Source organism: Balearica regulorum, chromosome 3 (genome assembly GCF_011004875.1).
Source record: "Balearica regulorum gibbericeps isolate bBalReg1 chromosome 3, bBalReg1.pri, whole genome shotgun sequence".
Taxonomy (NCBI): Eukaryota; Metazoa; Chordata; class Aves; order Gruiformes; family Gruidae; genus Balearica; species Balearica regulorum.
In genome coordinates, this window is record NC_046186.1 from 71883306 (window position 1) to 71910082 (window position 26777).

A 26777-nucleotide genomic window follows, 5' to 3' on the forward strand; every position below is an offset into this window, starting at 1 on the left:
CCCCAAGAGCAGGCTTTGTTGCTGTGCTGCTGCCGGTGGAATTGACCTTCATGGATTTTGCGTATGGCAGACAAGAATAAACACCTCCAAGCAGAGCTGGAGCGAGAGCAGCAGCCAGGAAGCGTAGCATAGGAGTCTAGCTATCGCTATGTTACAGTTGCCACAGTCTTCCCAGGAACTCTTCTTTCTAGGAGGGGAGATGGTAGCGGTTGGGGCTGTGCAAACCACCAGCCTGAGGCCTGTTACTCCACAGCTGGACTGAAATAAAAAAAGTTTGCCCCTTACCAGGAAGCCTGGGCGTTGTCAGCCAGATGAAGAGCAAGACAAAGTTAGCAAAATAACATTGGCTTGGCAGCTCCCACAATTACTGCACACTGGTCTTAATAACATGTGTTTTCATTTAATAGTTTTCATACTATTTGACTTTTAAGTGATACTAAACTACTGAGCCAGAGCACATCTAGCAGAAAAAGCTGTGGCAAGACACCCTTGTCGACATGTCGTGGGTGCTGCCCCTTCTCCCTGGGCTGCTCCCAGCCATTGCCTCCTGCTGACACCACTTCCGTAGCCCTTTCCCAGCCGCTCCGAAGGTTTGGGGCTCACTCGCTCTCCCCAGTCCCAAAGAAGTGCTCAGAGCGGGCGCTGCTTCTACCCCACCTGCATGGCCGCATTGCTAACTGCTTTCACGGCTTCTCACACAAACTTTGGGAGCTGGGGAGCTTTATACTGTAGCACAAGTCAGACAGTCTGTGTGAAAATCATCACTATTTGGGGCCTGTCAGATCTGTTTTTCCTATCCTAAACACTGACAAGCGTCTATCCGCACATCTGGGAATATGCTTAGCCCACCCATTTTTACTACCAGCTTGCTTTAGACAGAGAAGCAGAGAATATTGATTGCGCTGACAGCAGATACCTGTGGATATTACTCCTCTGCGCATTAGGAGAGGTCATTACAATTTGTTTTGTCGGTGTATTTTAATGTTGATCACGATACATATTTCGGTTAGATCACTTTTTATATTTTCAATTGTTTTGCCCTTCAGACCAACTTACATACACTTAAGGGTACAGATTATTTCAAAATAACAAGCAATATTTACCTGAGTTTTATCCATAACTAGAAGTCAGGTTTTTTTCCGTAACGAGGGTTGTTTGCTGCCCACTTTTGCAGGGGATCCTAGCCTGAACATCCCCACTGCAGGATTATAGCAGGGACAGTTCCAAAAGCACATTCGCAAAACAAAAAGGCTGAAATAGGTCAGTGTGATGCTCCATTTGCTTTTAAAATCCGAGATAAAGCATAAGAGTTTCAATCCCAAACTCTACAGAGCGAGTCGGAGGCAGGAACCAATAGCGACACAAACACGCCACCCCGAAACAAAGAGAGCGCCTTTCTAGTAAGCCCCAACAGAATTCAGAGTCATGCATCACTGAGGTTTGTGCTTGCTGCTTTCATGACCGTCAGGAATTGAGATTTTTTTCATTTCTGATGGCAAAAGCTAAAAGAGTAAAAGCAAAGGGAAAAGCTAGAAAAGATTCAGAGAGTGCTGATGGATGTAAAGGCCAAAGTTATTAGCATGAAATAAAAGAGCCCATGAAACAATCAGCTTGACCTGAGTAAAAGGGAAACATGCTGTAAATTGAATATTTAGAGGGAAAAAAATGTGTAGAAGTATAACTTTGCTATATATTTTTCAACTAATAGTTACTTCAAACAAGTCAGAAAGGGAGAACGTAAGGCTACAAATACATTTGTACTAGAACAGAAACGCTGCACGCTGCACTCTGCACTGGAGCTCTGAAACACAGAGACATCTAGGAGGACTGAGTCAGCACAAGAAGCCAGTTCAGAAACATGTTTTTAAAGATACCTGCTAGAATTTTAATTTTTGCATTCATAAGGCTCCTGGCTGACAGTTATAAACCACTCATAAATCATAAAATCATAGAATGGTTTGGGTTGGAAGGGACCTTAAAGACCATCTAGTTCCAACCCCCCTGCCATGGCACCAGGTACCCTCCACTAGACCAGGTTGCCCAAAGCCCCATCCAACTTGGCCTTGAACACTGCCAGGGATGGGGCAGCCACAGCTTCTCTGGGCAACCTGTTCCAGTGCCTCACCACCCTCACAGTGAAGAGTTTCTTTCTAACATCTAATCTAAATCGACCCTCTTTCAGCTTAAACCCATTACCCCTTGTCCTGTCACTACACTCCCTGATAAACAGACCCTGACGAGCTTTCCTGTAGGCCCCCTTCAGAAACTGGTAAGCCACAATTAGATCTCCCCAGAGCCGCCTTTTCTCCAGGCTGAACAACCCCAACTCTCTCAGCCTGTCCTCATAGGAGAGGTGCTCCAGCCCTCTGATCAGCTTCGTGGCCCTCCTCTGGACTCGCTCCAACAGCTCCATGTCTCTCCTGTACTGGGGCCCCCAGAGCTGGACGCAGTACTCCAGGTGGGGTAAATCAATGACAAGTGTATTTTGAGCAGGCTGAGAAAAACCAGACAAGGCAGAAAGGTTCAGTGCTGTGAAGGATTGAGAGTCACAGCTTGCGAGGACGTCGTCAGCTGCTCGGCCAACGGAAATGTTTCATCCTGTTTTAAAGAGGGCAGAGCAAGACATTTCAATGCTGTTCTTCACAGCTACCAGATCCTAATGCACAAGAGGCATGTTTAAGATATCTACATTCAAACCAAATGACTGAACAACATAGCTATAGAGGGAGCTGAAAACTCGAATGGGTGCAGGACTGGAAAGGACTGGAAAGCAGGCAGCACAATGGGAATTTGAGACGATGGGGAAAGCAAGCATCCCTGAAAGCTGATTCCATGCACAAGAGACCACTTTCCTGAGGCTGCCTCTATAGCCAGAGACAAGCTTCTCCAGAGCCCTGACCAGAGCATTAGTCTAAGCAGATGCTCTGAATCACTCATCTCCCTAAGCGGAGGCCTTTGAGAGTGTCCTCCTTGTCCATAAGGCACCTAAAGCAAAAGTTCTCAATTAACCTCAGATGCCCTTTCGCCATTATAGCAAAAAAGAAAGGATTTGGCAGAACATGGTAAACAAGATACTTCATCTGTTCGTCATAAAGACACCTAAGATGCAAACATATGCCTAAACATGGCTGAAAGTAAGACTTGAGCTTCTCAGTAGCTTCAGGGAACGTTTCCAAGAATATGTGGCAGGTCAGTTCCTCAGAAGCATATGATGAAAATGGCTGGACTGCAAAGAATGATGAAGAGATCAAAGTGAGATCTCGGAGAAACTCCATCAACAATCTTTATGAAAATGATCTGTTGTTGCTAAAACACAGTTTTGTTAAAAAGGCACGGGATTAAATCTTTCCAGTTTTCAAGCATGGTGTGATGAGACATGAGGCGACTTCTTTCCATTTCTCCTTCCTGAAGCTTTCAGGCAATTTTCAATGGGCAGCTGGAGCTCCCCCATACCTATTTCAGCAGTGACTACGTCCATTCAATTCAGCATTTAAAGAAAGATGATTATTAGTTCCTGAGCACATTCTGCTGAGCATCTCATTAGCACCCTGCCAAGAGCATGAGAGAACAATAACAGCCTTTCACAGGAAAGTTCCAAAACCATCAGCTGTGTTATGGATTTGTGCTGCGTATAAAACTACTACCTGAAACAGAAAGCAGCCCTGTATGTCAAGGAGGAAATGTGGGAGGTAAACAGGACACAGTTTATAGCATCTCTGCCCGCAGAAGGCCAAGTTTTGGTCCAAGCCGATTTCCTCAGACCTGGCCGAGGGATGGAAACCCAAACCTTGCAGCTGGGTGCTCTGAGCACACAAGTGCACATTGATTATAGGAAAGGCAAAAGGATTCATGATACCTTATGGCGTCTGTGCTCTTCCCACAACTGGGAAGATCTTCAACCTTTCACAGTTATAAGCAGATGGACAAAAAACTCAAATAGAGCCAACATAGGCAAACTGTATGATCCCACAAAACCAACTCAAACCCCATGCTTGAATCCATCTATTGTATACCATGGCATTCAAACTCTAATTTATGCTTCCTGATGTATAAATGCAAAAGACCAATTTCAGACCTCATCGTCTCCTGCACCCCCCTGCATGCATGCTGCCTTCTGGGTTTTTGTTTGGGCATTGTTTTGTTCTGTACAATGTGCTCGCATGACCTCATCGTGCCTTTTTGCTGAACCAGGACCACTGCTCATTCACTTCAGCAGAATACCTCTTCCACATTGTTTGGGACAAAGAACTGTTCCACAACGGTAATTAGTATTATTGACCTTTCTAACTGCATCATAATGTGTTCCACCTCAAAAATCAGCTAAAGGGAACCAAAGATACAAATCGTGACCTTGGTTTGCATTACTCACCCTTTCCAACATGTCAAAATTGGGAAGGAATTGCAATTGTATCCTCTTTCTGTGACCTGCATTTAAATCAAAAGCAGCACGTCCTAGGGCACATTAATGAGTAAGAGGGAGAAAACACTGTGGGGGTAAGAATGGGTTAACACCCATCTTTCTGGCAGGAATGGCAGTACTGGTTCAGAGTTTTCCTCTGGGCATTTTAATTTACCTCTTTGTGCTGACAGTTAATTCCACAGCCCCTCCACACTGGAAAACCCTGGAGCTTGTCACCCTGTCACAAAAACACTGCACAGGCGGAGAAAACTGCTGCCAGCTGGATGCTCCAGAGCCTACCACATAGAGCCCCCTGCTCCAGGCAATAGGGCCCATTTCATGCTCCCCGAATACAAAACATTTCGGGAATCATCTGGGTGGCCTCGACCAGCAGTGCTGGTGCACACCCTCTGTGCGCTAGTTTCTCTCCAAAAAAGATAAAAGATGTCATGCCCTCAAGTTTAAATGGAAATCGTAAATCAACAACTAATTCCTGCTACATAAACAGAAAGCATCCCTACAGCACTCCAAACTGCTCTTCTCTGTGGAGCACCAACAGCTGTTTGGGGGTTTCAAGGTGCAGCTGTGGGCTCCTGGTTCCTCTGCTCAGACTCTGGAGGTCTTCTACTGCCTGTTCCCTGGAGACAACCGGACAAGTGACTGTCACAGGTTCAGCCAATCTGTTCTCCCAAGTTGTTCCGGCTTAGAAGGGACCACAACAATCCAGTGAAACATCAGAGTGCGTCAGTGCGTCAGAGAAGGGCAAACTTTGATCCTTGCAAGAGACAGATCATACACTCCTAGCAAGCCGGAGTCAACCACAGATGGCAGGCAGAATTGACACGCTGCGCACACCGCCTGTTCCCCAACACACACAGGTGTGAACGGAAAGAAATTCTAAACAGCCAAGGAAAACTCCACTTCTGTTCCGTAGGGTATTACCAGGCTTGGTAACTGCTGTGATAGGCTGCACCACATTAATGAAGTGAAAACATATACATAGTTCTGGTCATTTAGTAAACCAGTATTTTTATACACGCTTGCTTTCTTTTTGGACATGTGAAGATTAAAAAAAATCCCAAATGACAAAACACAAAAGCAAACAGACACCTAGATACAGCTTCCTCTCAATTTGTTTTATTTGGCAAAGTAGCAATCCAGACAGTTCACACAGCATTTATTCAAGCTCTTCAAATCTCCTGCATTTCAACTTGTCCTCTTCTCCAAGAAGTTTTTACTTCAGAACCATTGCTCCATCATGGAGGGGTTTTCATTTTCCAATTCCTAAATGCTACTCCTGGATACTCCTTGCTGCCTGAGCAACCCCTTTCCTGTCTATTAGCAACCCCTTCAGCAGCACGGGTGCGCTAATCCCAACAGCCTTGGTCCCTGAAGTCTGACACCTCCTGAAGTGGTTCTCCCCAAAAGAAGTTGTTGCTGGGTCTCAGCTTTATCACCTCTTCCAAGTTAGGCTAGCTTATTACACTGTGTCCAGACACAAGAATTTGGATACAGTTGAGCTCATATCTTTCATTTAACTGATTAAATTAGTAAGAAGATGTAAATAAAGCTGAACTCAAATTGAATGATACAGTGACCAAAAGGTTGAACATTAGCATGCATCATTTAAGATATTTCACTTCAACACCAAGAACTAGATTCACAGTTGATTGTGGGTTAGTACAAATTTGTCAGACGCAAGTGGGTTTTTCTGAATTGTATTTTCTAGAATACACGCTATATTAATTCCTTTGTAAGTTTAATCTTTGTGTATGTGCTCACAGGCTGCAGTCGGATCAGGAGGTGGTACATTAACTTCCAAACACCTACATAAATTGATACATATCTTGTACACAGGAATAGGATGGGGCTGACCTTCAGAAGGAAGGTTATTTAAAATGTTGCTCTTTTATATTCAGAGACCTTTGAATTTTAACCTTTATGCTTTCAGGGATTAATCCCATCACAAAATTATTGCTGTCCCACCACAAAAACTCAAATGTATTTTTGCAGTGATCACTATGGGTAAAATGTTTTACACAAGTTATTTTATTCCATAATCCTTTCTTACCACAAAAAGAAAATAGTGATAACATGCTGTTTAATTTAATTCCCGGCTGCTCAACTCTGAGCAAGAGGACTCAAGACATACTTCCCCCCTTTCCTAAAGCAGTTCACCTTACTGTACTGCTTTGCAACTTGCTGTTGACATTTTACAGTACCAAAACAGAAAACTTGGGGCAGAAAAAAGGTTTATAGCCTTCTGACTACTCATCTATATGAAACAATTGCATCTCTATCTGTACTTAGGAGTCCAGGATTCCTTTTGCATGTATCATGTTTTCCTGGTATAGCAAATAAAAAAAACATAAGCCAGATTTTTTCCTGGGTGCCCACAGTTAGAAAAATGAGAATGTTAATAGAGCAAATTGCTTTGCCAAAAGCAACTTTCTTTCAGAACCAAACTGGATTTTTTAAAATAAAGAATCTAGCAATCCATATCTCAGTGGTCTACTACATACCAATCCTAATCTTCCACACAAGCACACAACTCCCCTTTTGCTTTTAACTTTATTTGGCAAAGCAGCATTGCATAAACTGTTCAGTGATTGGGACACAGCCTACATTGTATTTACGGAGTCAAATCCATGTGCATCACATCAGTAGTGAGCTATAAACCAAAACAGAATTTCAAGACTCCATTAATTAATTTCAGAAGGGAAGGGAAAAACCACATCTGTTATACCCAACTTGAACAGCAATGTTTGATAAGAGCAGCCACCCACCTCTGATGTCTTGAAGTTTAATATATACAAACGCCTGGTTTTAAGGTAATAAAGCAGCTGATTGTATCTACTACATGCTAGTCTATGACACCATGTCAAAAGCTTAAAAAGGAAGTTCATCTCCTTTTAGTAGCATCTAGCAGACATTGGAACACAGAAAACCTGGTATTACCTATGTAGTGTCATAAGGTGCACAGAAGCAGTTTTACCAAGGGACACAGGAGCCGAGAGAAGTGAGTGTTCAAGTACCCCCATCAAAATTAGAGTTCACAAGCTAGAGGTCTTTATCTGCAGTTTTGCAGAAATTCACTTTGAACAGATGAAAGTAAAATAAAGGCATGTTAAATAAAACAGTGCCCACATAAAATTTTCCACCATTTCTTTATCTGATTTGCCTTGAGCATCTAAAAAAATAAAACAAACACCACGCTTTTCCATGCTGATAACAACAGTATAACAAAGTCCAAAACAAGCTGCAATGCTGTTGGTTTTCAAAAAGCTTTTAGAACTGGAGATGAGCAGTCCACTGTAACACTATGTTTGGGTCAAGATGATGTAGCTTTTACAATTCATCCCTGTAGAAAGAAAACACATGCAGTTATGTTTCTCCTCCCCTTGGAAATCATATTTGAAAAGTTTTGATACTGAATCAGATTACATTTAAGTGCTCAGCACTTAATCAGCAAAACCTCAGAAGTCTCTTAAAGCATTTAAGAAAAAAAAACCAAAAGGAAAGGCAACAACGATCCCATATCACCTCATACTGTTATGTGATGTATCATGAAATATGGGTCCTTCTATTTTACATTTAATGGATCATTTGCTTTAATGAATGTCCTCCGCACCACACAGCTAGTTACACAGCTACCTGTCATCCAAACTATTGGCTGCGTGCTGGCAAGAAACTGAGCCAACTTACTAGACAGGGCATTGGCAAAAAATCTTCTCTGTAGCTGCCAAAAAGGCAAGTTTCGCTTTAGCTGCAGCCTCTCAAGAAAGCTAGGAACACAATCTTACATCAAATGTCATGCAGTTTGTACCACCTATTTTGTTTATTTCGCAGAGGAGCTCAATTAGCTCCTGAAGGAGCTATGCTAAATCAGGACCAGGTTATGGAAGGGGTGGGGGCAGAGCAGGGTGTGTGTGCGTGTTGAAAGGAGATTCGGGTAGGAGAAAGGATGCATCAAGAAGTCTCTCTAAATCACTACGAGGAATCTAGAAAATGCAGGCTTTTGTTCCTGCAGGACATTTAAAACACATTGAAACAGGAAATCCATAGAACCCATATTGCAACAGTGAAATATATTAGTGATTTGTTTAAATATTTCTAAAGCATTAACTTTAATGCAAAATGTCCATCAAATCTGAAAGCCATGCACTGCACCATTATGAATGTTGGAAAATTCAAACAGAAGTGTTTGCTTCCCCCACCCCCCCCCAGGCACAAACGATCTATAAACTCACACTGAGTTTGCTGCAATTTTTCTTTTAGTAGGTGCATCACCCTCATTAGCCAAAGCAAACACCGTCTGAATTAAGAAAAACGTCACTAATGTGATTGCTGGCTCAATACACAATAGTATTTCCAGCTATCGTGCAAACTAACCCACAACAATTTAGTGCTACGTGCACACAAGCAAAAGCTTTCAAGTTACAAAGGCATTATCCTTCAGGAATCACGCAGCATGGAATGAGCATGCAAAACATTTTAAAAGCAACTGAAAAGGCTTTTGCAACTAGTGCTTAAATGACTCATGTTCTATCTAATGCAGCTGGGATACAAACCTTGTGATTTGTTAGTGATAAATATTTGCATTCTTTGCACTTTGCACTGCCTTCTAATAGTGAGGTATTAATCATACAACTTCAGAGTGCTGCAGTAATTACAGAAAGCAAAAAAAGCAGAAGGGAGAAGAACATATCTTGGCAGGGCTAAAAAAAATCTGTTTATAGCCACAGGTTTGGAAGTTCTCCATATTTGTCTATTTCACAGAATGGGTATTTGCTTACTTTAAACAGATAAAAATAAATTAACATCTGATACTCAGCTTAAAATGCAGTGCTGGTGAATTTAGGACAAGTACTTCATTCATCCTTAATGCTTCCAGGAGCTGCATCATCAGTTAATATTTACGACTTCAAAAAGCAGATGTAAGTAATAACTACTGCTATTGCTGGTTTAGTCTCACATGCCTAATGGCTGATGTGACTTTCATCCTGATTCCTACCATATACTCTCATAATTTTGTAAAAGCCTGACCTTTTACTGTGACAAATAATTCTTAGTCTTTTAAACCCAAGCAAGATCCTCAAGAAATTGTAAGCCTAAGAAAAATTCTGTATTTACTCTGAAACTATTAAACACGATAATTTTACCCAGCCACAGATGTTAGCAAGGTTTTTGCATAACATTGCTGACGTACTTCATGTATTGAAGTGTGGGGTTTTTTTTTTTCTTTTACAAAATAGTATTTGTATTTAGAATTCAAATAAGTGATACTAATACGTCATTTTAATTGTTGGTATTTTGCATTGCTTTAAGCTAATTCTGACCACATAATAATGTTCCTGTAAGTTATGTATATCCTAGGTGTCACTTTCAAAATAAAGATTTTAATATTCTGTTTATTAGAACATTTACTGTATTAAGGGGATCAGCCTCCCTCAAGAGATTTTTCACTTGCTCTTCACTACTTACTAATCTAACAACAGCATGCCAGCCCAAAACAATCCATGATATGTGTGTGTGAAAATCACGCAGCATTTATTTTCTACTGTTATGAGAAGCTGGGCTTATATGTGCACTATTGTACTATATATATTAGAAAGTTACAGAAAAGTCCTAGATCATCAGGAAGGTAACACTTCTCAGCTTTCCAACTAATGTGAACAGCTCGCAGACTTAAATACACATTGCAAAACAGCATCTGTTGATCTGAACTTCAGTTGGATGGAACAGAAGCTGCCAAGCCATGAAATCTACCAGGTTTCAACTACTGGTGAAAACCAGAATACTTGCCTATCCTCCCAGCAGTAAAAGAGCTATCTTGCTACGAAGTTTAAAAGAAGACTCAAAAGACTGCTATTTCCTTGGTAAAAATACCCTGTTGTCCTCTAGAGCCATAGGAAAGATCTACTAAGTAATTTGTGGTTTTGTCCCTTTTTCTGGCCATGACTATTTGCTGTCATTCTTACACAACTCATGTAATTTCCCTCCACCTTCATATATGCACTCCTTCCAATCTGCTTACTAAGCAGGAGCTAGTAAGTAATATATATATTTGGGTTTTAAGTCATCACAATAGTCCTTCTCAGGCCCTTAGAATTCTAGCAAGGGAATCACTCATCTAATATTGTCAATTGAGGCATCAAAGCAACTTCAGAAGCCCAAATTAAAGCAAATTTCAGAAGTCATTAGCTCAAAATTACTATTCTAAAAATAAATTTAAGAAAGTTTGAAACACTTTGGCCTACTAGTAGGGAAAACATATACAGGAATATTCCACATTTCCCATTGGCAGTATCTGACAACAAACTAAGAAACATTCTCAGAAAAATCTAATAAGTAACATTTCAGGTAAGTGTCAGAGTTCATTATGGAAAGAAAAAAACCCAATCACAAATCTTATTAACAGTAAGAAATAACAGAAGTTTGGGGTACAGGTAAGTCATGAAGTTTTGTGGTCTGTCTCCACCTCTTTGGTGGAAGGCATTCAAATTATATATTTGAACAAGCATTTATAAATTTATCTGAAATCTGTAACTCTTTTTGATCCACTTCAATTTTCTTATCATTAGGCAGCATTTGACTTTCCCTTTTTGATACATCATTCATCTATGAAAAATATGCTGTCATTACTGATACTGTACTTCTCATTCATATTAGGCTACACTCTGACTTGCAGTATCTACTCAGTGTTTCAGCAGCAAATTATTTCTCCCTCTGTAATTTTAAAGGTAACTAGATGCAATATTTGTGCTTGTAGCATTTTAATCTGGAAAGGCACTGCTATAAAGTATTATTATTGTTATAAAGTATTTATTATTTGCTATGATCAATCATCAAATTGAGAGAGTAGGTTAAAGTGACAAAGAAAAGGAATTTTCTCTGCAACCTATCAGTTACATCACATGTATTTTTGCATAATATATTCATTTTAAATTTAACCTAAAATATTTCCTGCAGAGCTGCTTTTTGCCAAGGTAAAATAAAAAACTTTAACCTAATCATTAATCGGCATAGCCATAGGAATTCTGGGCAAACAATTCCTGCTAATTTCAATTGAAATTAGACAACTAGCTTGCTAGGGACATTTGAAACACTGAATAAGAGTTTCTAAGTAGCACCATGTTAAAATATTTCTTAATAAATACATTTTTCCAAAAGGGTGCTTAATCATGTTGTATGTACTGACAAGTAGGATACAGTAACAGACCCAGTCTAGTCACTGCATTTTTTTGCTCAGAAAGGGTATACTGTCATTATAATTTTGTATTTTATTAGCAAATATGAATTTAGCATGACATTTATAAATTTCTACTAAGGTAATATTTCAAGTTAAAAGTAATTTGTTAACTTTTTAAAACAGTTGCCTATTTGGAAATAAAATCCATGATTGCAACAGAGACTCATTGCTAAGCATTCCTTCATTGTTATTCTCTTTAAATTGTTTCTCCATATAAGTAGAAAGTGAACTCTCACAGAGATGTAAAGCCAGCGAGATCCTATTTTACACAAGAACTGCCAATAAGGTACCAATACGCTGTGCTCTCCACTGTGTGGCACAAGAGGTCTTCTCTCCTCCCTACTTAACAGTAAGGAAAAAACCAATTAATAATTGGGAAGTTTTATGTGAAAGGATAAGAGGCATGACCAGCAGGTCGAGGGAGGTGATTCTCCCCTCTATTCTGCTCTCAGGAGACCCCACCTGGAGTACTGCATCCAGCTCTGGGGTCTCCAAAATAAGGACATGGAGCTGTTGGAACAAGTCCAGAGAAGGGCCACAAATATGATCAGAGGGCTGGAGCACCCCTCCTATGAAGACAGGCTGAGAGAGTCGGGCTTCTTCAGCCTGGAGAAGAGAAGGCTCCAGGGAGACTTTATTGTGGTCTTCCAGTACCTAAAGGGGCCTACAAGAGAGCTGGAGAGGGACTGTTTACAAGGGCATGGAATGATAGGACAAGGAATAATGGCTTTAAGCTGAAGGAGAGGAGATTTAGATTAGATGTTAGGAAGAAATTCTGTACTGTGAGGGTGATGAGGCACTGGAACAGGCTGCCCAGAGAGGTTGTGGAGGCCCCATCCCTGGAAGTGTTCAAGGCCAGGTTGGATGGGGCTTTGGGCAATGTGGTCTAGTGGAGGGTGTCCCTGCCCATGGCAGGGGGGTTGGAACTAGATGATCTTTAAGGTCCCTTCCAACCCAAACCATTCCATGATTCTGTGTTAACCACATAAGTGGACACCTACTGCTGGATCTCCGGTACACTAATGGATTTCATTTCATACCAGACATAGGGTTCCTGTGTATATTCTACTTCCAAATGTGTCATGGAGTCACGTTTGAAAAGATTCCCACTAATGCTTGGAGCTTAAAAATACTACTGCAGCTGAACCCAAACTAGAAAATTATGGACTAAATTTAAAGAACTCAAACAATATCCACAAAATAACAGTATTTAGCACCACAACACCAATTTATCAAAATCCAAGGAGTCTTTTCCTTCCAGCTAGTCCAGATTTTCTTGTGCTAGAAATTCCAGTTTTACATAATGAGGAATGATGCAAAGCATTTGAAGGTAGGTTTGACCTCAAACACCACTTAGAGATCAAGTCACTGTTGTGCTGCTTTGTAAAAAGCACCTTGCAGCCCGAGTAAGGAACTTTACTAACCTCTCCAACATGTGAATGGCTGAGCAAAAATTCAAGTGGCTCCTTTCTTGCAAACCGGAAGGTCTGCTAGCCTAGGAAAATGCTGCTGGCCTACCAATTGCATTTTGTGAAGGGACACCAATTCTTAATGTGATAAAACAGTTACCTGCATTAAGAATGAAATTGCATAACAACGTAAACTAAGAGAATGACAAGCTAAACACACAGAATTCTTGAACTACTCTAAAAAAGATGATTGTTCAATGAATTTTAGATTTACAGCAACTAGAGTGTCTCAAACACTACAGCTTCTCTTTCATAGGACCCTCAAATTGATCTCTGCTCACAGGTCTTCAACAATTTGGAAGAGATAAATTGAAATCTAGGAAGTGCAAAAAAAAATACCTCTTTCATCTCTGATGCTAGCATAGATAACAAACAATGATTTATAATTAGGAGTTTCCTTAGCAGCAGCTGGCTGACCATGCACCTTGGACCCATCAATAAGAAAAAACAACAACAGAGATAGATGTGACCTTGAGTAAGGTCAGCAGTGCCCTGGCAGTTATCCTTGAGAAGGGAATGGGAATTTTCTTCAGATCACAAAAAGGACAATTAAAGAAAAAACAAACATTACAAGAAGTGGACTTCTGAGATTTCCTTTAACAGAGATTTCCAAGTCTGAACCAAATTTAAATGTGCATAGCAATAAAAAGCCTCTATGCCACTGTAGTGATCAAGGCAACCCTTCAGGCTAAGCACTTAGCTTTTCTGATAACACTAATGTATATTCTTAACACTTAAAAATAAATACATAAAATCAAGACGTATTTCTGAAAAAGAACCGAAATTGGTAAGAAAATCTGGGGAAAAGAACCCCACAATACTCATAACCAAAGAAAGCCCAAAGACAACCTATTACTTCTTCCTAGGCTAGCAGAGAAAACAGAGTACAATACTGCACAGAAGAGATGCAAAGACCTTAGAATTCTAGTCCTTAATATACACCACCTTCACCACCAGCAAAGGATAACCACTGTCATTCCAGAAAGCCTTCAATAAACACTATTTGTAAGAACACACATTGCTGCTATGAAAAAACACAATTGCTACTGTAATCAGATCAGGTGGAAATGCAGAAAAATCTAGAAAACCTCTTGTAAAAAGGAAGGCTTAAGAAGAATGCTTCTCTTTTCTGGAGTAAGCAGAACATGGACTCCAAACTTGAATAAAAGTCCACCACATTTCCCAGAGGAGGAAACCAACAACAAAGCAAGACATCCAAAGCCTTACAAGAGGCAGGAAACCCCTGAGTACCATGCTGGGGGAATATTGGCAATATTCAAGGACAAAAGTATAAATTTGCATAACAAATACAAAACATCTGAATAGCGAGCATGCTTCACAAGCTTTGAACTACGCAGCGACTCATTAAAGTTGTTCTAGGAGTAATTTGTACGTGGTGGGTATACAGTAATCCAAGAAACACTGAAATGAGGTTTCAGTAAGCGACAGTAATGCAGACTGCTTTATTGGTACTTTTTATGGACATTTTGATAGCTTAAACTCTAAGTATTCCTGTATCTAAATCACAAGCTATATTCCAGAATATCAAGGGAAAACAAAAAAAAAAATCTAAATTTAGGAGTTATAAAGCTCAAAAGTTGTTTTCAGAACTCAATACACATCTATGCACTTCATTAACACAGATAATACATTCACAAGTGTTTTCTGCCAGGAAGCGAAACAGGACTGCTGCTTTGTTCATTCGCATACTAACGCCTAGCATGGTTTAAGCTGACAGCTGTGTTATGTCTATGCTACTGGCCATTCAATTCAGCAAATTGGAAGGTTTACTACCTCTGGAAAGGCCTTTAGAGTTTGCTGTGCTGGCAAACACAAACATGTCCCCATCAGAGACAGATGACAGACTTTTAATAACATGTCTGAGAAAATTTCTGAACACTACTCAGCTACATTTATACTTCAGGGAAGAAGGGATTACCTTCTCCACTTCCTGCTACTTGGAGGCTGAGGGAAAAGTGCTCACAAGATTATCTACAGTTCCCACAAAGGATTTTACAAAGATTTTTCCTCATTGGTGACATTTCAGAAAAATAAAAAATGAACACCCAATTACCACTAACTTACAGAACAAAATAATATTTATTCTTAAATAGTATTTTACACTTTACCCTAATTACTGGGCAAGCTGGTCATAAGTAGTTCATTAGAAGGGAAGTTTAAATTTAGAAAATACTGTGTTCAAAACAACAAATAAGAAACTTCAACACACCAAAGACTAAAGAAAACATGTCCTAAGGAGACAAAGTGCAACCCATGCAATATTTTTCTTCTGCTTTTAAATTAACTCAAACTTAGCATAACCTCCTTTTGGTGATGTAGTAATGCAGATTGAGTCACTTTTCATGGTATGGAGGAGCAGAAAGCAATGACAGCAGCAAAGGCAGGCCTTGCAGTCTATCTGCTTAAAATTCACACCCTTTCACCTTGCATGTGTGTGGAAGAAGTAAGTGGAACAGAAAATCACTTCCACCTGGACCACTGCTTCTCTTTATCTGTTAAAGGCACATATATCACTCCCATCAGAGGCTTCATTTTGACACTGCCATCTTCTAGTTTGTCATATTGTTCGAGCATCTGGTTTCCCCCTGCGGGACCAACTGGTAATATCAATCTTCCGCCAGGTTTTAACTGATCTATAAGCTAGAACACAACACAGAAATTAGAATGTAACCAGCTGCTTCAGAGAAGCTGGATCCAAAGTTTGTTACCTTAGATTAACAGCTTTACCAGAATTTATCTATCTACTATTATGCAGTAGATAACTACTTCAATTAGGAAAAATAAAAAAATGCACTGAAAACGAGAGTATCGCAACAACATGGTACAACAACTGGTATTACAGAAACATTCACAATAATTTCATATAATTCCAAAAGAAAGTAAAATAGTAACTGGATTAACTGGGTTGGTGGCAGTTTTAGTTTCTACACAAGAGGGGGGAAAATACATAAATCACAAATTATTTTTACAGTAGATACAATCTTTTACAGTTTTAACTGTTTGGTACTTATTATGCATCAGTACAGGCTCATTGTCTAACATTTTTGGGGTAACTGATCTCCCCTTAAGCCCTCAAAATAATATTTTTGTGACTTTTTTTTTTTTTAATTTATCTTCCTGGAATAATTTTAAGTTGTCTATAATACACTCACTATCCAACAGCTCCTCTTTCATTCTGTGAATTGAACAGCATTTTATGAAACTAGTCTAAAATATATGAAAGTGAGTAAGATAAGAGACAAGTAACAGAGTATGAGAGAGAAATGGTTGGAATTTTTTTTTGCTTTCATAATTAAAGAAGGAGGCTAATCACAGTAGTCTCAAGGAAAATTCAGTACTTCCCAGACACCATGAAAAAAAAATCTTAATCCTTGTTACTAACAAAAATTGTAATTAAGAACTGTTTCATTCACTAATAAGCTTTACCATTGTAACTCATCTGTCAACACTTTGCTGGGAACAATCCCCAAAAAAAACCAAACAAAACACAACTGCCAATGCCTGGAAATGTCTAATCTGTCTATAGCACGTCAAACCTCCAGTCCTTCACTATCCCTCATTAAAATTCAGATTTAAAAAAACTTAACTGATATCTAGCACATCAAAATCATGCTATATATTCCCATTCACCAGATGAAAGGAAGAGGAAAGAGGAAAAAGGAAAAAAAAATCCTATCTGCAAGAATGGACTTCATGTATGCACACTCTGAAGTCCCTAGTTACTCTTCAGCTTCTCTAGTAAGAACTGCCCTGAATCCACTCTGAAAGCTACAAACACATGGCATTGTCTGTATTTCCAGCTGAGTATGTTACTTTTCCAACAGGCTCAACACCTTGGAATCTGGGAAACACTTTTTGATAAAACCAAATTAATTTATTAAATAAAATGCTCCAGTTTGTTGTAATAGAGGGTTGTACACAAGTTGTTTTAAAATATATTTAGAAGAGAGTTGTTAGAACATACAGCTTTTGCAAACCCAACAGGAAACCCAATTATAATAGAAAAAAACCCCACACCATACAGTAACACCACCCTGCCCACTGATACTCCCAGCAGTGCAAGTCTACCAAGTATTTTACATATATATGTATGTAAAGTGTTCTTTACAGCTAAGAAATTACTGAATCACAGACATAAAACATAATGGCTTACTGCTTGGGGCACAACTGGTGCTGCAGCTCCTACGTGAATCGCATCATAGGGAGCTTCTTCTGCGTATCCCATTCTTCCATCTCCCACTGCAAGAAAACACTTTTTTTTTTTTAACATTTCCAAAAGAAGTGGAGAAAACAGCTGATGGGTAGATAAAAGGCTACGCTCAGATTTCAACTAAAATTCTGCTGAGCAGTAATAATGTGATGAAATCAGTTTAAAAATATTAACAGAGTTGTAAAATAGATGCAACAAAACACCCTCAAACATACTTGCACACACTTATAAAAGATGTGACATATTACTGAAGCACCTGAAATACACTTTGTTTTCCCTTGCCTTCACACATACCATCCCTAAATATAATGCAAATCATGTCTCAAGCATTAAGTCTCATAAGCACGTTATCAGAAGACTCCAAAGGTGAGGAAAAGACAAAGCAAGTATTCATATGGACTATATGCCTATCACTGCACTACCGGTTGGAATGAAGTCCACATGTACACTCATACCTTAATGCAGTACCACACTAATCCCCACGCATCCCCCTTTGCCAGCAGATGGGTCTCACTATCCTTCCTGCAGACAACTGTTGGACTAACACAGATATCCAGGTCAGACCTGTCGCTAAAGATCCCTGGTAGCTGCTTGGAGGATGTTAGGAGTATTTAAGTTATTAAGAGGGCTACCAATGCAGCTTCAGCTTTGGGGGAGAACTCAGGGAGAAGCACCCTCTCACCAGTGTCTCATACCATCCCAGTTATTCAGGATGAAAGGGGAACAGATTGGGTCTTTTTTAAGTCACTGAAATGTAGCAAACTAAACTAGACCCTGAGTTAAGTTCTGAAAGAAGATGATGTGAATGTGGTATCCACAGTATTTACAGGAAACCAACAGGAAATTCAGAGCAAGTTAGGCAAGCTCTCTCTGGAGTTATTTAGGAACAAAAGTAGTAAATGAGGCTAAACCACCCATAAATTCACACTCAGTGAGTGCAGAAGTCCCAGTAATCAGGCAGGAAGAAAAAACAAGGAGGCTTAATGAACATAGTTCTCTGCTCAGCACAAATAGTTGTTTGGGGTTTCCTGTCTTCAGACTGAGCTTTGACTTCTGTGCAATCACTATTATCACAGGTTAATTAAAAGGCTGAACAAGTCAAAAGAAGTTGTAAGCCCCTGCCAGAGCCTGAAAATTTGTGAACTTTTTGCCTTCAAACAACTCACAAGGCAAGAAAAATACATGGTGGCCACAGCAGATTTAATTTTGACCTTAGTGATACAGAGGGCCACCTGGACAATAACAACACCCTTAAGAATGCAAGAGCGTACAGGAAGATCTGGACTGTTCCTTGAAACAATTAAAATTGGGGAGTTCGTCATCTTTGCTATCTGAAACAAGACCCTGCAAGGACCTTCTACACCCAAAACGTAAGGACCATAAGAAGAGAGCATATTTCCCTAGTAACCGAGAAGCCCCTTAAAGCTCAGTGACTTCTTTTCTCATATCATCAATTCTGACCAGCACAAGCTCCAACCAAGGGCCACAGGCAGGAGGTGCCAAGCAAGAATTTCCAATGCTTCAAAAGAAGTCATGCCTATCAATCACCAATTCCACTAAGTCAGCTTTTATTACTGTTGCCAGTAACGAAGATGAAAGTTCCAGTATTTTTAGGGCTTAATCTCTCTGACTCTGCCAAAGTGGGTTCTACTGGAACAACCACTTCAATGTAGTCAAGTATATAGTTTATATTTGCTTAGTAGCACTGTACACCTCTGAAGGGGAAGCAGTGACGTGTTACTGTATCAAGCTGCTGTTCCATCAGAGAAGGCAATGGAGAAAGACTTCTTTAGCTTAAACACAGATACTGCTTTGAATGATGTTGGTTACACAGGGAGACAAACCCTCATTCGCTAAGATGCAGCAGTAGGCATTAGAAGCAGTGATCTCCTGTATTGCTGGCAAAAGAAGAGACTGGTAAGTTGAAGAAACAGCTGTAAAAGAAATTGCTAAGTTGCTTTCTGGAGAACGCATGTATTCTTAAATGCTCCTTCTGCGCTGCACAGAGAAGTCTGAAAGTGACTTCTGCACATCTTATTACCTCACTGACAGTGGTAAAAAGAACCCAAAACATCTAAACCCTCTGCTCTTAGAATCAGTAGTCCAAAACAAAGCTACTACCTTCAGAATCAGCATACACACACACATGAAGAAAAAAGCTCATTTATGTGCATCAAGCACAGCATGGCTCTTCCCTTTTAACATCCACATAAATTCTCCTGGCTACAGCAGTCAGGTATATATCCACCCACAATGGGAACACACTTTTAGATAACCAGAGGATTTAAAAAAAACCCCAAAAAACAACAACACTAACCCCCCCCAGTTAAGTCAGCATTCATAAATTCAATATGATACAAATTACTACATTATTCAATGTCCAAGGGGAAACAGCAACCCAAATTTTGACCTTGTGCTTACATCCTGAATAACATCTTCCATCCTACTGATATCTCCAATTACATGCAGCCTGTTAATGAAGTAATCATGATGGTGGGTGGCAATGAGGGGGGCAAGTAGTGTCAGGACTTTCTGACATGAAGGGGTTTTGCAGCTTGTTTTTGAAGCTAGACCTGATCTGCTGATCATGGTACTCAAGCCTTCAGTGTCTCTATGCAGACCTATTTCACACAGAGTTGTGGCATGAGCACAGAAACAGAAGAAAGCTACTTCACCGTGGTTAGAATACCCTCATCCCCCCGGCTATGTCTGCATCAGCACATAGTGCAGTACAATAGAAGCAGATCTGTACAGCAAACCAGTTTTTGCTGAGAACCTGACGTCCCTGCAACATATGCATTTCAGAATGATTGCTCTGGTCTAGTTCTAGTCTTATTGACTTAATACCATTAAAATATCAAACATATTTGGTTACTTCGCAGAGCACATAATCCAGTCTAGTTTCATTCAAAAGGAATCAAAGTTTGTGCTCTCCAGGAATACTCTCATGTGAGTCAAAGTGTAGTAAGTTGAGAGATTTACCTCAAAGGCAACCTCCTGATTTTAAGGAAAAAAAAAACCAAACCCAAAACCACAAAACCCCCACAAACCACAAAACCAAGCCACACCAAAAAACACCCCCGAAAACAAACAAACAAAACAAACCCACAAAAACCCCAAACCCCACAAGCTAATATAGACATTCTGTAAGTATACCTATTCCTGAGTTCTCAGTGCAGTTCTGTCACTGAGATAACCCAAATAATGTTGATGCTTCTGAAATGCAGTTATGGCATATTTGAGCTGTGATAAAGCAATGGAGAATGTTTGAAGCATACTTGTCAAAAGCCAGCAACTGACTTAACTAGGCTTAATGCATACAGTTCCCATCAACAATCAACCCTGGGTTTTCAGAGGGTATTTTTTATTCGTGTGGTTGGGAGGATAGGATGTGTTTGGGTTTTTTTGGTTTGCTTTAAAAACAGCTTTGTCTGGATTCCAGCTCCAGATTAAAGAACTCCCAGGAATCCAGTACAGTTGAAACATCCTTCTCCACCTAATTCACAGAAGTGCTACTCGTCCATCTATTTTTTTAAATGTACCTCACAACAGAACTACTCAGAAGTCTCTTAGGCACCCTGCTACACAGTCAAACATAATACAGATGATGATGTTTACTTAGAATTCTAGGCTCCCAAGAACATCAGAGTTTGTTTCAGGTACAAACAAAACCATAAGTCCAAATTGCTCTTGTACAGCAACAACAGAAATTATCCCCCCATTCTCCCTCTCCAGCCCCAGTCTCAGTGTAACTTCTTTTCCAGGAAAGTTTAAGGCATAAGTGTCCTCAGTGAGGGACACTGCATTTTATACACATGTACAAGTACTTGTGCTGATTGGCTTATCTAAAAAAAAAAAAAAAATAAAGATTTAGAAAAGTCTCTCATTTAAAAAGACCAAGAATCAAAATAGTAATGAAGAGCCAAATATCTCATAATAATAATTTTTCCAAGTGCTCTGGTAAGAAGCCTCAAAATAATTCAGACCTTCAACTTCTTTCTAAACTTAAACAAACATGAAGGGAATGCTTTCCTCCTGCCACCTTTTCATCTTCTAAAAAAAAAAAAAAAAAAAGTATCTTTTTCTTTTTAGTCAAATCAGTATTATGTAAAACAATTCACTGTCCTTGTATAATTTTAGCATTATTTCCTCTCAGTAACTCTGATTGAATTCGTTTGGTGTCAATTAATCACTTCCCTAACATACAAATACTGTTAATTTTAAAAACAAGTGAAATAAACTTCAGTGATGCATACTACCAATCTAGTACTTTTTCCACTTGACACTGTGTGCAGCTTTCTCAATTACTACATCAGAAGTATGAAGGCTTTGTTAAAACACTCAAATTTAGATGACAGTACATTTATTCAAGAAAAGTTGTGCATTCAAACCCCATTTTAAATAGCAAGTTTAACATGACAGACCTTCAGCATATAAAATATTTTCACCGGAGAACACTGCCATCTTAAGCTTCTCTAATAGAATGATTACATATTCTTTAAGATTACCAGAAGTCGTATTCTCAAAATTGTATGAAGACGATATTTTTCAAAGGCCAAGACGACCTGGATTTTTAAATTTTCATTCTTCTTTCTTTGGTTTAACTTCTTAAATTAGAATTTTTAATCACATCCAATTCCAGTCAGTTTCAACCAGCTGCTAGAAAGAATATCAGTTTAATTAGTAAGTATATCAGTCTGATGCTCACCAATCAGTTTCACTCTTCCTGAAGACAGCAATGTGGGATCATCTTTTTTGACATTATTTATTGAGTCATCTACTAGTTCTTTGATATGATCAATTCCTACAACTTGTCCTTTGGGACCAACCTGGAACAAAAATATACAGTTGAATAATTTCTGCTAGTTGTGATTTAGTTATAGAATGAGTTTTTCTATCTCTGAGCCCATTTCTCTAAAATAAAAACAAAACCAGTAATGTGGTAGCATGTTTTCCCAATGCTATTAAAACTACTGCTTAGAATGACATGTCCTGACTGCTAAAGGCAACTAGCAATTAAAGTTTGTCATTACAGTCTTAAAATGCTTGTTACAGTCATCTTTTTGATATGTGATTCAATTAAGTTACACTATTAGTATAGATTAGAGATTTCTTCTCTGAATTCTTAAAAGTTAAATTTGATTATGAGTGTTTGCATTACCCGCAATAGAAAGTAACAACTTCAAGGACAAAGACTAGGACTAATCTCCTTCCATGTTGAATGAACTACTTAAAGATTAAGTTTATTCTAGAGAAGACCTTACTTCAAGGAAAATATTAAGTCATGCATTTTGTTCTAAGTCATCTCAAGAGTACTATTCTTTCAGAAGCAAATGCAACAATTAACAGTCAGGGACAAACTACTTTTTACCTACCCTTGCATTCATTAATCTAGTTTCAGATTTACAGCGCTCTTCCACAGGAAGAGTGGAACTTTTGAGAGCTCATAACTCACAAAAGGTCACAAAAGATCTGTGTATTCTGTGGGGGAAAAAAGGCCTACTAACAAATACTTCTCCATTACAGGTATTTATTCCGGAATTGTGTCTTTATTCCAGAAATATTATTCCAGTTTTGGAGAGAGCAGAAAGAGAATCCAAATCTTAAAATCTGACCATTTTTAACAGGATCCAGCTTGAAAAACACAATGGCACAGTATGTCCTAGCAGCCCATGTTGTCATAGAACTTTGGATTTGGATACATTTGAATGAATTAGTTATGTTTCTATATCTTACATTTTAATGTTGCTAAGATGTGGAAAATTAATAACTTGTTATTGCTATCATGGGTTGGGCTTTTTTTCTGTTTTGTTATGGACAAATCCTATGTTAAAAACATCCAAAGAGCAGTGTTATCTCTTCTTTTGCAAGTGGAAGACCACCAGCCTAGCCCTTTAAATAGAGCAAGACATATGACAAGTTTTCCCTATGAGAACTGCAGGTTATTATTTGGAGGAATGCCTGGCAGTCGGTTGTAGCAGAAGCTGGCAGAAGATCCAGTGTAGTCCACCAAAGGGTAACGTCACAGAAATTAACATTTAACAAAATGGTCGTAGCATGAAACAGCCTGATAGAAAGTAAGAGAACCTCCTGCTGCATGTCACAGTCCGTTATGCTATTTCTGAGTCCTCATCAATTACCTCCGTCTATTACCCTGGAACTTTAAAGTGCGTGCGATCAAGACAATAGCAAAATGGCACAAGTTTGGGAATCTCCATGGTCTGTTTGGAATAAAAATATACCCCACTCTTTTCATAATTCCAGTGCTTACAGAATGAAACCTAAATTTACTTTTATTTGCCAGCAACTTTTAAAAGTGAATAAACTTAAGTTTGTATGCTGTGTAGATAAATATCATAGCAGTTTAACATGAAAACCTAAACAAAAATCTTAAAGATACTTTATTAGTTTACTAGTAAACATAAAGCTTTCCTAGAAGTACCACAAATTAGATTATCATCATAGGAGTAAAGCTGTCATGACATCAATGTGCACTCAGGTACTTTGCCGCAAACGTGAGCTGTTCATTCTTAGGTCTCAAGTAGACTGAGAAGCAACATCCACATGATCCAGTAAGCATGTCCCTAATTGAATTTTGATAGCAAAACACTTTACCATCATTCCCTATAATACACTTCTTTCAAGCTTTTGTTACTGTTAGAAAGAACTTTACAGAGAAAGTAAGTCAGAGCAGTACATATTGTCTTATCTATATTCATTCAAATGGATGAAGCAAGATCTGTGTTGCACAGTAATAACGCTATCAAACAGAACAAAAGCATTTATTTAATGTTTCACAAACCAATGTCTGTAAGGCATTCCACAGCATACCACCAAGGAGGATTCAGAAGAGGAACATGACATTCATATGGCAATAAAAAGATTGTGTCATTAACTTCAGCAAAAGTGGAAAGAGATTTCCTTTCTGTGGTAATTCCGACTTCTCTGCAGATGTTTTCAGCTATTCTTATATAGCTATTTTAAAAGAAATAGCTATATCACATCTTATCACATCTTATCTAAAATGGCTATTCCTCTATGCATTCATAACTTTTTAATTGAGAAATACACATAACTTTGACAAAAGTTTTAACACTTGTAGGATTGGAGTTCCCATGCATGCTACTAACACTTGATTATTGACTACAAAGTTAGACCAAAAATAATAGGTAGAAAGTTGAATAAGTGACATTTAAGATTTCCTCTAAACTGCAGTTTGGTTAATTAATTTCAACTCTTTTTTTTTTTTTTTTGTTTTGTTAACAGCAGCTAGCACTTAAACCTAAATACTTTTGCTAGTGTATTGCCTAGACCTAAGCTTTCTTATCTAATGCTTAACACAGGAAGCCAGAAGTGTTTGCAGACTTATCAAATCGGTGCTTGAAAACAGAAAACTAAGTAGCAAAAAATCCCATATGAGAACTTATCTTATGCATCACCATATTCCAAATTAATTTATCAGAAATATATATATATATATATATATATAAAAAAATCTAGTTGGCAGCTTAATGAAGATATCTGCTAGTTAGAAAGCAATAATAAAGTCTTGGAATGGAGAAAGAACCACCAATTATATTCCGCTACATAAATTAGTCTAACAGTGCTGTAGTTACAGCCATCATAAAACAAATTTTTTCATCTTTTTTTCCTGATGTAATATAGGGTGGAACAACAGAGAATTCCTTACATATAGGTTGAACAACCCAGAGATTAAGTTATTTGAAAAGGATGTAAAAAGAATATAAATTAATATCTAACTTAGAAAATATTAAATGGATACTTACACTGATGCTCATGCAATATAGTAACAAGAAAAAAAAGAAATTAAATTCAAAGACAATTTATACACATACAATATATTTTCCTATGGAAACAGGATTCTTTTAGGTCTCGCTAAGCTGTCATCATAGTGGGAAGACATGACAATTGATTATGAGAACATTCATAGCCACACAAGAATAATGTAAAAATTGGGCTGGACAAGACAAACATCTCCTTCCTTTAAGCTATAAAGCAAGCACTAAAATGTAATCAAGGAAAAAAAACTTCCCCTCTAGGCAGTTTCTTCACTATCACATGATTTACTGGACCTTTTAACTCAAACATCTAGTATCAGCTATGGTAAGAAATGGGTACTAATCACACCCAGGAGAGTAAATTATTTTCTGTATAATCTACATCAGTCCACTGTACAAAGGATACTTTTTTTTTTTCTCCCCTTTAATTCAGTTGTGCTGCAGTTCAAGCATTTCTGATGGTCAAGTGATTAAACTAAATATCTCACCATTCGTGAAAAGCATGCTGTAAGGATTCCACTTCCAGATCCTACATCAAGTGCTTTGGCTCCTTCATGTAACTGATCAGACAGAAGTTCAAGAGCATATGCATGCTAAGAGAAGACAACAGAGACAGAAAATTCCAAAATATTTTAAGTGTCTATTTTACCCAATATATGTTCTTCAGTGATTTTGAGCAATGCACTGAGGATTCGTTTAAGAAATTTCAGAATTATTTTCTATTACAAAAAGGGGGGGGGCATTAAGTACATGATATAATCATTGCTGTTTCATTGATTTCAACAAATTATGTGTGTGTATATATATAATTTTTTTTAGTATATATAGAAATAAACTCATCTGACTATTCCAGCTTCTAGCATACACTCAATTTAGATATAGTTATTGGGAGAGACACCATAAATCAATTTAACTCTCTTCAGGTCTGGTGGTTCTTACTGTTCCAGCAGTATATAGCCCATAAACAACTTAGCTGATCATTATGCCATATACATTGAAGTATGCTGGAACAGAGGCTAGTTAGGAAGAAGGTAGTTTCGGAGCATCAAGGAAAATGACTATTAAAATTACCCCATGTTACCTGCACACTTGCTGAATCAAAGGATAGGAAAAAGAGGTTGTCTTTAACAAAGGCAGACAGGCTCATATATGAAAGGTAGTAGTCTACAGACACACTTCATGAGCAGTTTTGCTTTGCTACAGGGTGGACCAGTACATAAACTAAACTTAGGTCACACACTGAAAAAAAACAATTCGTTCTTTAATATTTCAGACATAGTTGTTACGACATTCTTACAACTTAATCCATCACACCGGGAAAACAGAAATAATTAGAACATGTATTGTTAACATTTGCTCAGAGGATATATTTTCTTTTTGCTCTAACACTTCATATACTACTAGTGCTAAGCATAGGATAATTCAGGGATAATGACTTAGGTGAGTTAAAATTTTGAAAACATAATTAATACTTATTTTCTCACTTAGCCACAGTACTTCTTTGCATGTCTTTCCTTTAATAAAATCATTAATATTTCTACATGAAATTCCTGATTTTTTTAATATTGATAACTAGGTAAAGTCTAACCCAACTAGGTAGTTTTTAGTCAAGAGGAACAGACTTACT

At 38.5% G+C, this 26777-nt stretch overlaps 1 protein-coding gene across 3 annotated transcripts in view; it reads right to left on the reverse strand.

Annotated features, from left to right (window-relative positions):
• Positions 1 to 5514: 5514 nt before the first annotated feature.
• Positions 5515 to 26777, reverse strand: part of PCMT1 (protein-L-isoaspartate (D-aspartate) O-methyltransferase) — a 35641-nt gene continuing 14378 nt past the window's right edge. The window contains exons 4-8 of one of the 3 annotated variants that reach the window (XM_075748423.1): positions 25639 to 25743; positions 22060 to 22180; positions 17295 to 17380; positions 15612 to 15781; positions 5515 to 7760 (exon numbers count right to left, since the gene is read on the reverse strand). In XM_075748423.1, coding sequence (XP_075604538.1) covers positions 7748 to 7760; positions 15612 to 15781; positions 17295 to 17380; positions 22060 to 22180; positions 25639 to 25743 — 495 coding nt within the window. In that variant the 3' untranslated portion in view covers positions 5515 to 7747. Of the gene's footprint in view, positions 7761 to 15564; positions 15782 to 17294; positions 17381 to 22059; positions 22181 to 25638; positions 25744 to 26777 lie in introns of all 3 variants that reach the window. The other 2 variants (XM_075748424.1, XM_075748426.1) reach the window with 2 other exon arrangements.